The sequence below is a fragment of the Sardina pilchardus genome, chromosome 20 (genome assembly GCF_963854185.1).
Source record: "Sardina pilchardus chromosome 20, fSarPil1.1, whole genome shotgun sequence".
Classification (NCBI taxonomy): Eukaryota; Metazoa; Chordata; class Actinopteri; order Clupeiformes; family Clupeidae; genus Sardina; species Sardina pilchardus.
In genome coordinates this window covers 17,649,933-17,666,172 of record NC_085013.1, presented here as the reverse complement: position 1 = coordinate 17,666,172, position 16,240 = coordinate 17,649,933, and the positions used below count along the sequence as shown (strand labels likewise).

Sequence of the window (16,240 nt, the reverse complement as noted above, 5' to 3'; positions counted from 1 at the left end):
TTTTATATTCTCTTATATTAGCAATCAAACATTACACATTTGATAGATAGATACTTTACTGATCCCCAAGGGATCCTCTGCTGTGCAGGTTCAGCATAGTTTATGTTAAATGTTTACTATGAGGCCATGAAGTGAGTTACAAAGTTATGGAGCCAGTCAGTCAGTGATATTTTTTCTCTGGAAAATCACAGTTGTCACATGAAGAGACAGAACACATCAGATATGTGCGTCAGTAGAATGCTAAGAGGCCATCCCATCATAGCGCCTCAGATAGCAGCCCAACCCAAAGAGCAGTGAGTTCATGAGTTCAAGTCCATGGCTGGTGCAGGGTTGAACTATGCAGTCAACACAACGCAGATTACATTAGTACCATGACCGGATGTGGCTGAGGTTTGGGGACGGAGGAAAGGGCCGAGTGTAACGGTAGCAAGTGTCACTCATTGAGGCGTTATTGTTGGTGATACAAGCACCATTGTGTGGAGTCCAAGTTCACTGGCGTCTAGTGAAGAGATGCCAGCGCCTCCAGTGACTCCAGATCCTCAGCTGCTGGGGAGCAGCTTTCCTGACATAAATCTTCTCTGATATGCTTCATTCTTAATTACATAAGAGGCCTTCACTGGCTCTAGCAGAGTGACTGCAGACATACTGTACCATTGCAAACTGTGACAGCAGTGGATGGTTATAGAAAAATCCTTAAAGTTCTCTCGTAGCGATTCGTGGCAGATCTGAGTGACTTGCTTAGCCTATATTGGAAAAACGTGTATAGCCTAACCACCTCTTGCAATAATAATGTGTCATATTTAGAAATTCAATTACATGAAAATAGCCCTCGATTTCTAAGGATTACAAAATTATTGCTAACTACCCCATGATGCAGGCTTTCTTTGGCAAGCTTGTGTTTGCTGAAGTGCAGATAACTGATACTGTATATAGATACAGATGCTGATGTAGAACACAGTGGGCAATAGTGGACAAAGATGCTGATATACAAGAAAAACAATACTATGGCATTTGCACATAACCCCGAGACTCCCAGTCGCTCAAAAACACGCTGACATTAACTCCCGAAGGGAGGCACAGGTCAATTCCAACATTCCAGCACAGATCAACACATTAACATGCAACACAGAGACTCTTGAGAAATACACACTCACACCACAACTCACCTGCACAATACAGGTTGGATTTGGTTTATAGATTGTATTCCTTTTTAGATTTTAGTCTTGTTGGGGGCAGTTTGGGACTGTCCATACAGTATGTAAACCTGGATACCACATGGACATCATCTGTGTGCCTGTGTGCCATCTTCTGGGCCTGAACTCTAAAATGAACCCTCACATTTCTAGAAAGCTACACCTTCCAAATAAGTTAGAATGCAGTCCTTCATAATATGTCTTCACCCCAAAATAATTTCTCGTAATTTGACAGTAATCGGAATATTTACTTACACAAAACCTTTTAGGTTGCTCATCTTAAACAATATGAACTTGTCAGTTCCATTTAGGGCTTAAAGTGTACAAGGAATGTTATTTTGGCTAACCTATACAGAAGTCAGATAAAACAAACAACAACAACAAAAAAACTTTTATAATGTGCAAACATTTTGTAGCAAGGACTAGCTGATGAGTCTCCCTGACATGCTCTCAGTGTTCCTACAGAGTGAGTGTCTCGTGGCGGCTGTGTCAGTGTCCAGTTCCCACCCCAGACTGCCTCCCTTCCTCTCCCTCGTCTCCCGTCTCCCGTCTGCCTCCCAGATCCCCAACCCAAACACGCACAGTCCGTGTGGAGACAAGCTGGGTTTAGCCTATTAACATTGCACCCCTCCCCTCTCACCCAAGGGAAATCTAATTAGGCAAGGGGGCTGCAGTCATCTTATGACTGCCCTGCCTGCCTACTACACACTACTCCTTCCAATCACCCGCTTAGTTAACCGTGCTATCAGAAAGGAAACTGAGGCGATACACTGGCATACTGTAGGTATAGCTTACCTACAGAGGCTTACTAACCAGGATGTTCTAACAAATTGATATTGAGTAGGTTTCAGTATCATTAATATACCACAGAATTAACCTTAGCTTCTGTAGGCTATCAGCAACTGTAAAAGGGGAACAGCTTGGTGAATGCCGAAATGTGTCGTCAAGCTTGTTTATGAAGTTCCACCAAGCGAGTTCTAGTTCTCTAAGTTGTTCTATGTTTTTCTTTGTTGTTCTATGTTCTCCTGCTCTTCTAAGGCAAATCAGTAATCAGTGCTATAGTGCAGACACTGACACAGCAGTCTTGCGCCAAACTAAAAGCAGGGAGTACCCCGCAGTGAAGCCAACCTGTCGGCTGCTGTTTTTTAACAGAGCGGTCCCGTTGGATGTTTACTGCGGGCATGTTGTGTGTGTTTAGGAGATGCTCGAGGGTAGTCCCCGCTGTCATGAAAGCAGAGCCCTAATTCAATCCAATTTCACACAATTTGGGGCATCTGGAGGGAGCAGGTAATGAGGACCAGGCAGTGAGCACACTCGCTACACAAAGGCTCCACACAAACGTCTGACTGGCAGGAGAACAAGGTCACTACTCTCACTTTTTTCCTCCCAAGCTCAAATAAATTGGGACATTTTGGTGCAACTTCAAGGTGTGAATAGATTACTCTTCAGTAATGACCTTTACTACTTTATTGTTTGGGGCTTTAGAAATGGCATCTCCCAATTTTCAGCTACCCTTGTTTCATACCATTGCCCTGCCCCAATCTCTAAAACATGACTAATACCCCATGATAAAGGGACAGCCATTAATAGCTCCAGCTCAGACATGAGCGTTTGGTAGACTGCGTCTTTGCAGATGTTTTTGGGGAACAGAGGCTGGATGGTGGCCCAGGTCTGTCTGGCTGTTGATCTCCACTCAGTTTGTTGATATTACAGTCTGGAAAGCTTTTTCAGTCATTCTCAACATCAGAAGACTTGCAATCTCACATACATCAACGCTTTCAATGCATGACACCAGTAATGTGCCTGTTGGCTAAGTCACAATCTGATATCACCATATTGGTGTTGGATCTGGACCTTCATATGAGGGTCAGTTCAGGACCATCTTTGCAACTAGCCAATCATGGTGTTGCGATGTCGTGGCTGAGCGACTCAGAGAAAAGACACAGAAAAGCCTTGCTAAGTCATACACCGCTCTGCCAAAAAGGTTTCAGGCCTGTGCCTCATGGCCCATAAATAAACTTACATTTTGTTTAACATGATATTAAAACTGAATTCAGACATATTTGCATAATATGAAGTGCCAGAGAAATATAGTTTAAAGCGATACCACTAGCCAAATGTTATGTTACATTTAAATTATTGGCAGCGGTTGTGTCATTGCCTGGGGAACGGCTGACCTTTGCTCAATGACCATACATCACTTTAGCACTTTCCTTTAATTCAGTCCTGTTTTGTCACTCATCGTATCTGAGCCCCATCGATAATCGGGCACGCGCTGAACTCAGAGTCAAGGAACTTAGTGTTGATTGAACTAACTCAGATCAGCTGTATTGGAGCCGAAATGTCAGGGTAATTCAGGCCAGAAACCAGGGTTGGACTGTGCGTCTCTTCAACCTCTTTTCTGGAATAGGGCCCCCCCACAGTCGCCCACCTTGAAGCAATGCATGTAGTGCATGTTTGTTGGAGGGATTGTAATCAGCACTACAGTATACGGTATCACAACATCACTGCAGGAGCGAGGCAATGGCCACGTTCAGTCTCAGTTGTCATAGACCTCCTCCTCCCCGACACCTTTGTGATAACTGCACATCCCCCTCATTGGCCTGAGTCAGGAGGCCAGACATGTCATTGGTCTCTTTCTGCGGATGAATGATGCAAGAGAGAAGCAATATGTCAGAGACACCCAGCATGTCGTATCTGCCGCAGCCACGTCTGTTCTTGACTCTGTGGTCGAGACAACATGCATACAATACGCAGGCTTCCCACAGTCCATTCCTTTGTCCTCCGGCTTTGACTCTGCGGTGTTATTTTGAAAAGAAGATTCATGCCATGTTTTATTGAGTGCGAAGCACTGTTTATGTTGCTGATTTCTGCAGTTAGTTAACTCTTGTGCCGTGCATTGGGTGACAAAAACAGCTCTGTAATGCTACACCAAGCGCAACAGCGGGATAAATCCTCTGTGAAAATGGCAGAGGCATCGCCCCGGTCCCTGCCTCGGTTCGCTGTAAAACAATCTGCTATATGGACAGTGCTGTGCATGAAGTCATAGCCTTTAATGATGTCACTGGGACGGATTCAAAGGGTGTAGGAGGTCGGCTGCGCTCACGTTTGTAAACAGGACAATGACTACATGTATAGCTTTCTTGTGCTCCAGAGTCCTGCCCTCCTCCCAGAACTCCAGAACGCACTCTACTCCACATGTGGATGCTCTCCAAAGCACTACGTCCTCTGCTCATTAATGACATATACGTATAAAATATATCTGTGACAGCCACACTGATTGACTAATGAGAGAGTTATTTTCTTCCTCATTTGGTCTCCCATTATTATGCTATTAGTCTTCATTACCCCTCCTCTTCGGAATCTTGAGACTTTATGGATTAGAACTCTGATGGAACGCATCCTTTTGTCTCTTTTGGGATATCCCACCCCGAAAACATGGCACACACACACACAGAACACACTCCCACCCTCCCTCCCAAGGGAACACTTTTCCAGGCCTTTCCCAGTGACCTGGTGTACGATCTCTCTCTCTCTCTCCACGCTGTTCCTTCCTCTCTTCCTCTTTCCTCCTCTCTTCCTCTCTCACTCCCTCCTCCTCCCCTCTTCCTCCCCCCTTTAACTCTGCTTCCACTTAACGGCTGTCCTGTCCGCTGTGTGTGTGTGATGAGGATGGATCACGGCCATGCCCCTGCTTTCCAGCCTCGCCGGCAGCGCTGTGTGGAGGATGATGACTCCACCAACAGAGCACGGAAAATCAAGGTCAAACTTTTTTCCACATTAACCAGTTTACTGCCCAGGAGAACAGAAATGGATATCTGACGCCTAAACAGCGGCGAGAGCAATAGGGAACGCCAGAGAGGTGGAGAGAAGGAGAGAGGGAGAGAGAGAGTGAGTGAGAGAAAGAGAGAGAGGGAGGTGTAGAGAGAGAGATGTGGGTTTGCCACACTGCCCTGCATGCTGGTTTTCAGGATGCAGAGTTACAGTAAGTGTTATTACATATCAATTTCTGGTTCAGTTGTTTTTTGTGCACATTCTCATTTTCTCCATCTTCATTCAGCTCACTGATGTTCACTGAGAATGAATGAATCCGATGTGAGTGTGAGCCAGATAGGAGTGTGGTGTGTGGCTCAGGGAGATAAGGGAGATAAACACTGAAACGGTCTGATACGTCAAACCCTATTTTTCATACATTTGATTTCAGGTCATTCACCACTATTGGATAGTGCATCCTGAGAGGCCTAATCACTGAACACCACATTCAAATGCAGTAAGCATGCATGTGATGACTAAAAAACAAATAGTCACCTCTTTTTAGCAGAAAGTACAGCTTACCAATCACCCACCTGTCACAATGTCTGGTTATATAGCCTACAGTAGATGAGAAAAGTCCCAGAAAACAGAGGTTGGCTGATACGGAACATTGTTGCTAAACATGTTCATGCTAAAGGTTTAGACACATTGTCTAAATAATAATGCATAATCAAGATAGTTCACACCGGATAAACTTGGTCACAGTGATGTGCCTGCATGAAAATGTAAATGCTTTTTGCACATAAACCAGCATCTCAGTTTTTTATTAGGCAAACTATCACCAGCACCAGCACCTACACAGTTACATTACATTGCATTTCACCAACATCTTGTGTAGACTCTGCCGCATGCAATATGAATGCGGTGGATTCCTAAGAAAGTAGGTGCATTGCTTTTCCCCCTCTGTGCGTAGCCACATGCTCAATTAGCTATGTGGTCTAGGTCATGTGCTCTCTACAGTGGTCGTTGGACACGTATTGCAGAACAGTCCTCCCCATTGACTCTAATTATCCACAAGGGTCTAGCCCCAGGAGGCTCCGATGAGATTGAACCCATCCTACCAAGTCAATTTGACCTCAATAGATTCCATTATTTTCCTGACTTCACAATTCACGGTGCAGTTCTCCTGTTTATTCATACGGGTTCTTAGAAAAAACAATCAATGTGTAATATTGGCAGACATGGGGGCACCTCCAATGGCCAAAGAGCTGTTAATCCACAAGACGGTTGTGGCTGAATTTGATCCTTTAACTCTATTTAGTTTTTTTTTGTTCACAGGAAAATCCCAAGAAAATCCCAAGTTGCAAAATTGTTTGCATTTGGGTGGGTTCAGGTTTCCATAGGAACATTGAATCATGGACCAATGTGTTTCTACTCTTTGATGTAGAGATCCTTCCCTGACTTTGGGAGTCAGCCATGCTCCCAACAGATGTAAGGCTATATATATATATATATATGTGTGTGTGTGTGTGTGTATGTGTGTGTGTGTGTGTGTGTGTGTGTGTGTGTGTGTGTGTGTGTGTGTGTGTGTGTGTGTGTGTGTGTGTGTGTGTGTGTGTGTGTGTGTGTGTGTGTGTATGTGTATGTGTGTGTGTGTGTGTGTGTGTGTGTGTGTTAAAGGAAGAAAAAAAAAAATCTCACATCCATCAAAGCGCCTTGACATCAGCACTCTTTGAACCGGCGTCCTTTCCAACAGCTTTCTGAAGGCCTCACGGCAACAGGCCTGTCAAACAGCGAATGAGTCACACATTGGCACATCAACCGTAAGCATCCACCTAGGTGGAGGAGATCCTATTGCAGCAGTGCTCCAGACCAGCATAGCTAATGATGTTCAAGAGGCTGGTGGTTGGAAACAGAATTTCATAAGCAAGAAATATTCCCAAGGGCCCAGTTTGTTTTGCTGATGACTCAGATAAGCTATCATGGTGTTGTCTGTTGTGGCGATCGACCACAAGCAACTCTATGGTCACTTTCCCAAAAGGAAATTTAGTAGTAGGCTGTAGGAACCTCACCCTAAAATGAAGCATATTTTCCCATTACTGAGTAACCAGTTTGGCTATCTTTGGCTAACTTTCTGATGGGTGTTTTTTCCTTGCAGAGCTGGCACGGTCCACTGTCTGGTTAAAGAACTATGCCAGTACCCACAGTCCTATCTTAGTGTACGTGGTATACAGAGTCTGTGTATGTAGCATAGGGTGACCAGACGTCCCCGGTTTCAGGGGACAGTCCCCGTTTTTGGTTGCCTGTCCCCGGGAAAATACAGAAAAACTACATGTCCCCGTTTTTTGAAGACAAAACTTCAATTCAATCAGATTGATAGTCAAACTGAAAATGTCCCCGTTTTTGGGATAATGTCCACGGTTTTGGTCTCGGACATCTGGTCACCTTAATGTAGCAGCTCTAACTTAGAAAGTGGAAAGACTACATGCTGTGCAAGGATGGTCACCTCAACAGCTGAAGTACAGTATCATCTGTATGATAGTTTGAGTTCGAGGTCTCTGTGCCACGGTTGTATTACTGCTACTTGTGTACACCGGGAATACATTTACAGGTTTTGTATCCAAATCTAAACTCTTGAATTATTTGATGCCTATCAGCAGAAGTAGCCCATTGAAATATAGATTAATAGTTTTTGTAATATCTGAATAGGAATTGCAGTGTGCATCCCAACTATTTCAGCCTTTGCCTGATCACCTTCTTGTACTGTAGGCCTACCTATTCTAGAGACCTGATCACCTTCTTGTATAGGCCTATTCTAGAGCCTTTGCCTGATCACCTTCTTGTATGTAGCCCTATTCTATTCTAGAGCCTGGCCTATCTGTTTGTCATCAAGATCAAACAATCTGACTTTTTGGACTGAAAAGCAGCTGTTTTCACGTCTTTGCTACCACAAAAAACCGAAACATAGATAACCGCACAAACACAAAACAGAAAAACGCCACGTTCTCTCTCTCTCTCTCTTTCTCTCTCTCTCAGCTAGTCCCATTCTTCCAGGATAAAACACCGAAACATAGATAACCACACAAACACAAAACAGAAAGACGCCGCTCTCTCTCTCTCTCTCTCTCTCTCTCTCTCTCTCTCTCTCTCTCTCTCTCTCTCCGCCAGCCCATTCTTCCTGGATAAACAGCCCGCCGCATGCTTATGTGCTCCAGCACACCTCCCTGCCTCGTCCAGTACTGTTGGCAGCGCGCGCCGCGCCTCCCAGGGGCCAGGGCTCATTAGGCAGTCTGAGTTGCAATAAGCCTGCAGACGGACGTGCTGACACTGGACTCAGGTGCCAGGAATGGCTCTCAGGGCGAGGGTCAGGCTCGCTCAGCTTCTCAGCATTCTGTTGAAATAGTCTCCTGATTTATTAACAGAAATGAGCTGTGTTGTCAGGTCAGGCCTGCTTTTATTTTTGCTCATTTATTATCAACACTGCGGTAGAAAGTTTTGTTTTCGTGAAACTGAGAATGCCAGACGAAGACATGATATTCAATAGACGATTCAAACACATGATGTGGCAAAACAGGGCCACAGAACAAGTGAAATTCATGTCTTACACCCACAAATACTCCTATTCAGCCTCCAATGGAATATTCTTTACTTGGTGCACAAACGGTAGCATTTACACAGTCATGTTCTGTTGTTTTCATCATCCCTGACTGTTTAAAACAACGTGATTTAAGAACTGGTATACCATTGGCATTTATTTTCAACAGCACTGGCTACATTTTTACCATCATTTTCAACATGCAGAGTTCCATCGGACCACTGTGCACATTGGAAAGTGATGTGTACTCACAATCTTGAACATGCTATTCCAGAACTTCTGGGCTACTGCATCTCTCCAGAGTAAGTCTCTACACTACAGTATCGGTGATTAACCTGACACAAGATGAAGTCTCTTGAGGTAACCTATCTAATACCGATCTTCAAGAGCCTAGGTGGTGCTGTGGGTAAGGTATTGGTAATGCACTGGATGTGATGTAACGTTGTGATGTAACAGCTATTAATACCTCTAAATGTCCAACCCAGGATGCACGCTGAAACATGACGTAGATGACAGTGCAAGGTCATCCCCAAGGTCGTCCCCAAGGTCGTCCCAAAGGACAGGACTCATATGGACAGCAGGCGGAGCCCCGAGCAGGACAGGAAATGACCCGGTGGACAGGAAGCATGTTCTCACTGGTCAGCAGTTTCCAGGTGTGCGTGCTGCCGCACTGGACCCCGGAGGACCACTGCTTCCTGCGCCTCGTTTTTATCACAGCTGCCAATCCACCGCTGCCGCTGCTGCTGTCTCACACTTTATGTCACTCCGTTTCCTCAACCGATCCACCACACTGTTGTGAGCACTTGGAGTTGCTATGATACAGCAGTGAATGTGATGCACAAAAACTCCCTATGTTTTCCTCCTTTTTTTTCATTTCGGTAGAATAATTGGGCTGGACATTTAAATGGGTTGATTGGAATTTTGAAAAAGGGAAATATCTACTATTATGAGACCCCAATTCAAGCTAAACAACAATCTTTTGGTTCTAGGAAATTACAGCACTCCGAATCACTGAAATTTGTCAAATTTAGCTGTAGTGATCCTCATTTTTGCATTTACGTCTTTCAATAGGGGGCGCTATAATGCAAATGAGTCATAATGTCTTGACGATGGCACCCCGTGAGACCAACAACATACCACAAAAATGTCGGAATCTTGGGCTATGATTGATTGGTAAATTATTCTGTGAAAACGGAGAACATTCGGTGTTGTCGGTCTACCCTGATTTGGGGTGAAGAGAGGACAGTTACTGGGAACCCAAATATTCTCTTCGTTAGAAGCCTGGTGGGGGTAAAACAGGCTTGCCAAGTCTCATGTGTGCTGGTGCTCCAGTGTCCTGGAGATCATCAACCAAAAATCAGTGGGTAACAAAAGAATGGGGAAAAAACACGTAGACAAAGCCTATATGACTAGTGCTACTGACATTATAATGAGTGGCAAGTTATTTGCCAATATATGAATGAACGTAAGCAATGTGTGTAGTAGACTATGCAACATTAAATGGCAAGAAAGCAATATGTCTGTGGCAGTGAGTGCATCTAGATGTTGCAGTCTTTGGATACAATACACATAAAGTCAGAGAAATTATAAATATCTGAGCTTGGCATTGTTCTTGTGGTTGGATTAAGTACTGAGGACTCTAGGCAGCTGTGGTTGGAAACCGGAATAGCATTCCTGGTCAGTGCCAAGCCTTTGGCTCTGGTCAGAGGCTTTAGCCATTGTATCATAGTCAGCATCAGAGCGAGATGCCTCCCCTCGTTTCATCCTTGGAGAGAGCCAGCGCGTCGTCATATCAGAAGATCTTAGGATGGAAATGAATTTGGGCGATGAATTTTGGGCCGAGCTGACAGAAACATGTCTGACGGCTCAAGCAATGCTTTGACTGAGCATGCTTTACAACAGTTGGCTTTCTTTGAGACGCCATGAAAAAGCGCTGTTTTCGTGACAGAAGATGAGAACACAGTAAAATGATGTTGCTGCTTGTGTTGTTCCAGTGCAGGGGGAGCCTCACAGCCCGTGCCACAGGATCGTAAATAAAGGAGAAGAAAGCATGACAACGTGCGCTTCCCACTCCACTCCTGGAATATCATATCCGTGGAGGTGAGGAATTCCAACACAATGGAGCACTGCTACATTTAATGTGCTCTGATCTGATTTCACATTTCACTGTTTCTCTCTCTCTCTCTGTCTCTCTCTCTGTCACACACACACACACAAACACACACACACACACACACACACACACACACACACACACACACACACACACACACACACACACACACACACACAATTTACGAGCATTGGATTCACACATTCCATTGTTTATGTTCTCTTAATCATTTCAGGGTTTTTTACCTTTTGATTAAAAAAAAACAATGAATTCCTAGCCTGGGTACAGACTAGAGAGGCTATGGGTTCACAAAGAAAGCTCATGCTGAAGTATGCCTGATGTCCACAAAAGTCGGACAGTAGCACCTCAGTATACTGTAGGTGCATCATAATGCACTGAGATGGCTAAAAGTTATAATAAGCTGCATCGTAGCTGGCATGTTATGGAGCAACATCTAAACAAATTTTTTTTTTTTACTGTAAAACGATGCGCTACCAGTGCAAAGAAGCTAACAAGCCACTCGCAGGGCCTGACAGAGCCTCACAGAGAGCGGTGGCTGTTGAAACACTCATGCATGAATATTACATTGGCCACAGTGGGCTTTCTTTGCCCCATGAGAAGCCCAGTGTGTCACATATCAAAGGATTATTTCAAAGAGGCGCAGTGGAGATTAGACAAATACCACTAGTGTACAGCAGGGTGTTTGTGTGTGTATGGGGGTGGTGCGCTGGGGTAGGGGGGCAGAGGGGGGGTCTTAGGGACTATAAAAAAAAACTGGCCTTACTGACATAAACACAGTGGATTCCTCAGCGGCAGATTTCAAGGGTGCTGGTCCAAATTCCTGCAGGGAATCTGAGAAAGGGATCATTATGCAAATAAACAGGACAGTGCCAGGAGGACGTCTGCCTTGGCCCCAGCACTCCTACAGGCCCCGGGATCTGCCTTGGCCCCAGCACTCCTACAGGCCCCGGGATCTGCCTTGGCCCCAGCACTCCTACAGGCCCCGGGATCTGGCCCCAGCACTCCTACAGGCCCCGGGATCTGGTTTACACAACAAACACGGGACACCTCGGAGCGGAAGACCCTCACCTGTACTGTGCTCTCAGTGGGAGAAAAGCATGTTCTCAGATCTCTTTTTTTACATGAAAATGCCCATCTAAAGAATGCATATACTGTAGACATGAAACTTTGGTTGCAGATCAGCATACATTATAACACATAGTTTTCTGATCAACAGTTCATTTTCAGGCCCAATAACAGACAACACGAAGATTAATGTTACTTAATACATAACATTAAGACGTCCATAATGTTAATATTTATTGTTGTGTTGTCCTGCAGGTCAACAGGAAGAGGTGAGTTAGTGGTTAAGTATTTGGGTACAGCGCCAGGGAAAGAAGAGAGGGGTAATGGAAGCCCTGTTGACGTGACCCGCTCCGCTCAGAATGGTGTTTTCTGCATTCCTTTTGAGCCGTTTCCCTGCTTGATTCACATCTCGTAAAGGAGACTGTGAATCACAGCAGTGATTCAGAGTGATGATAGCATTTTGGGAAAGCGTCCCATCTTTGACTCCCAATCTCAGTCTTGGAGTAAAAATAAACTTCCCATCAAGTGGCATCGGAAATTGAATTAGTGACTGGTCATATGATGTGTGTGTGTGTGTGTGTGTGTGTGTGTGTGTGTGTGTGTGTGTGTGTGTGTGTGTGTGTGTGTGTGTGTGTGTGTGTGTGTGTGTGTGTGTGTGAGGGGGTTTGTCAAGTCAAGACAGACACTGTTTAAAAAGAACTGTTTACCAATGTGAGGAGCACTTGGGCATCATTCCCAGTCTGGGAGTTCTGGTAATATACATCTTTACGTTAATCACAAGAACTTGAAAGAGTTCCAAAATCATACCACAGATCCAGCGCAGAACTTCAAAGCTCCGGTGTCAAGCCATGTCAAATCAAGTGGACTTTTGTTACATATCAAGCGCATGCCATTATTTACTGGGACCCTGAGACAACAGAACTGGCCCCCTTAGCATGGATAGACTGGTTTGTTGTAGCTGGGAGTCCCATTTCAGGGTCATAGGATGACGTATAAGAGGGCCAACTTCTGGGAGTACCAATGCAGCCCTGCTTCTGCTGTAGCACTACTGCTCCCTGGTGGCAGTGCATCATGAAGAACAGCACTATTACAGAGACTAAATTACAAGTCAGAGGTTTGGGGACTGAATTAAGAATGCTCAAGTTCTCTGAAAAGTACCTGTTACCACGGTGATCACTATACTGTGCGGTAACACACTACAGTGCTGTTCCAAGCCTCTGTTCCGAGCTCAGCTTCGTCTGAAGGAGATATTCCTGTGAACACTGGAGGCCTCGTGAGGAGCGAGGGTGATGTCTGGTCAGGTAATCAGGCCCGTTCACGGTGCTCATCTTTAAAACACGCGTAGAAATGGGCTGCCCATGAGGGAACCTACTCAGCCTGATGCTTCATTCCAACCACGTCGTGGAGCAATATTGCCTAACTTACTACACAAGCTTTACACTAGAATGGCTATGACAATAATGACATCCATGTCACTGTTTCATAATAGCCTTCTATGTCACTGAAAATAATCAGAATGTCAGTCCTGCTCTTGTTTTTCATGCAATTTACAAATCATCTATGATCAAAGAGCCGTCATGTACAAGAAGGAGTACAAGAGTTCAAACCCCATAACATAACAACACTGAGAAAGTTGTGTCTGCTGTGGTTTATTTCTTCATTTAATCAACAGGTTGATGGCATCATCAAAGCTTACAACAGTGAGGAGGAAACACACATTTGTGACCTCAGTGATGACCTTGACCAATCTCCCATTTCAAATATAAGAAAGAAAAATATAAACAAATTGAAACAGCTCACGTCAAGCCTGCAAACAGCCATCACACAATATTCACAAGAATTTAAAATGGCAAAACTCAAAACATCATGTCACTCATAATAACACATAATGGCCTGGCGCAACTGATAAAGACAACTTCCAGTGTCAGTCAAGTGCAGGATTTCTACATCTCCAACAGTTACGCATGTCATTACTGCGGCTGGTGACATCTTCCGTGTTTCATAGGACGGCTGGATAACTTAACGCTGCTTAAATGTTTGGATGCGTTCCAACTCTTCCCTTCCACCTCCGTCACACAAATTAAAAGAGCAGATGACCACGTCGACTGATGTTGAAAACAGTCCAAAAGGTAACACACACAGAAAGACTCTTGCATTAGCTGGCTTCTGTTACTGAATTGATCAACTGAGATCCACCCTGAAGTCCAACTCATGTAACATTATTCTGATAAAGAGAAGAGAGAGAGCTTTCAACTGGTGGAAATACTTCAACTGCTACCCTGTAACCATGGGGGTTTAGATCAATTAACACTGCAGTCCAAACAGCATAGGTGCACTTATTTAATCAGGCAAAAGGAGAAATATTCAACATAGTATGTTGAAGTGACGAGGCCAGTAGTTTAAAGTAATGTTTTCAAGACTCAAGGGTCATAGGTCAAACTCATTCCCGGAAATTGAAAGAAATTCATAGTGGCCAAATCCTTTGGGATACTATAGCACAGAAATATGCTTAACCACACTGCTCTCAACTGTTAGGTTTCATATCAACCAAACTGAAAATCAACACTAGAGTAGAGCTTGAGGATACTGACGCACTCTTGCTGACTGTGGAATGTGAATATAATACCTTTGGATTGATGCTCATTTCTTTATATGACATTTTCAGAATCTGTCTTTTAATAACGAATTAATAAATAACCCACTTGCCCTTTTGAACCTTTGAATGAAATAAAACACTATGGAGACCCACACAACACCATAGAAGGTCAACAAAGCAAATTAAGCAAGTAAATAAAAAGACGGACAGAAACACATTCAGTAGGCTTCAGACTCACCATGTCAACATGGATGAGGTGTACACGAATTAACAAACACAGGTATATTTCCCAACTGACAGTTTGGTCACTGAAATAAATTAGCCAAAAAAAAAAAAAACAATATAAAAGAAAAAGTTATTCACTGAGGACCCTTTGAATCCTATGCTGTCATCTCTTAACGTTTTGACCTGTAATGTTCCAGTGGCCAAAACAGTATCAGTTCACCTTACAGTGCTCCCCCTGGTGGAGGTGCCGAGATGTGCATCTCACAGAGGAACTCCTACAATTCCTAGAATTCCTTCACCTGTCGCACAGTCCCCAATTCAGTCTCACTTTGCTATTTCAACTCAGATTTGTGCAAAACACTTCAACATGCTTCAACAGAGGACTTAACATGATCATGACCATGAACAACAAACAGGCCCATGTTCAAATAAGGCAGAACACTAAAACGAAATGGTAAATAAAAACAAGACCACACAGAACTGCATCCCTTATGGATGAAAGCAATAGAAGCTCTTCCTATTTCGCCAGCAGTTCAACAGCTGCTCGGGCCTCCATTTTCCATCACTGGAGGTTAATTGCAACAATCCACCCAATAAACTGTGGTTGGAGCTTTTTACCCATTATAGCAAATGGGGAAATTAAATATAAGAAAAAAAGAACAAAAAAAAAAACCTCACCAACAAAAACAAGGTACATCCCTCATTGAGAGCACGGACACATCAAATCACAGATCCGTCAAAGATATTGACATTATACATACAAATACGATGGAATTACACAATAATGTACATGCACACGCACACACACACCACACACACACACACACACTCTCTCTCACACTCACTCGCTCACACACACCCTTACCTGATCAGTTAAGGCAAAAGTGCTATGGATGTGTGGCTTGGCCCACACCGTTTGGAGGCTGATACTCTGTATTCAAAGTCTCCAGCTTTCGAATGGCAAACTGTCATCACTACTCTCTAGATAAGCAGCTACTAAATGTACCCTAACCCTTCTTTAAGCGTCTACAATAAAACTCTAGTTGGGCCACTGCTCTTGGGTTTCGTCATAGTAAGTATAAAAAAGGAAGAAAACAGCATTATCATGTAATTCATTTACATTATACACACGTCTGGTTGTTGGCCAGGACTGCCGAGCTTCCAGAAGCTTCCTCCAGATATACTGCAACCTCCTCTGATACAGGTATATAGGGGCTCACTGGAATACACGAGCCGCAGTGTCTACTGGTTAAGTGTGTGGAGTCTGTCCTCTACTCCGACCTTCACTCCACTCCGCCACTTCCTGGTTAGCATCAGGACAGGAAGTGAGGCGGGTTCACAGCATGCCGAAACCTTCGCTCCCTTCGCTGATGGCCAGCTTGAGCAGTTTGTGCAGCTCCTCGTAGGAATCGTACGTAGGGAGGCACAGCTGGTTGAAACTAAACAAGGAAGAGACAAGGCCAGTGGGTTAACCCTGCAGCTGGAGCGTGTGGAACATTCTACAACACAAGATTCTGTTCTACAACAATGTCAAACACAATGTCCTTATAGAACTACAACTATCCGATGTGTGCAATAGGAAATCCACTGGATGTGCTCAGACCTATTCATCTGGCTGATGCTTTTAACCAACGCCACTTACAGTTATTGCAATGACCACTCTCCCCAGAACACCGTGG

General features: G+C 44.3%; 1 protein-coding gene across 3 annotated transcripts in view; it reads right to left on the bottom strand.

Annotated features, from left to right (window-relative positions):
* Window positions 1–13,373: 13,373 nt before the first annotated feature.
* The window catches only part of arel1 (apoptosis resistant E3 ubiquitin protein ligase 1), a gene marked incomplete in the record, with an annotated part of 20,482 nt that continues 17,615 nt past the window's right edge, over window positions 13,374–16,240 (bottom strand). For all 3 annotated transcript variants that reach the window (XM_062522686.1, XM_062522687.1, XM_062522688.1), the window contains 1 exon segment: window positions 13,374–16,000. In XM_062522686.1, coding sequence (XP_062378670.1) covers window positions 15,898–16,000 — 103 coding nt within the window.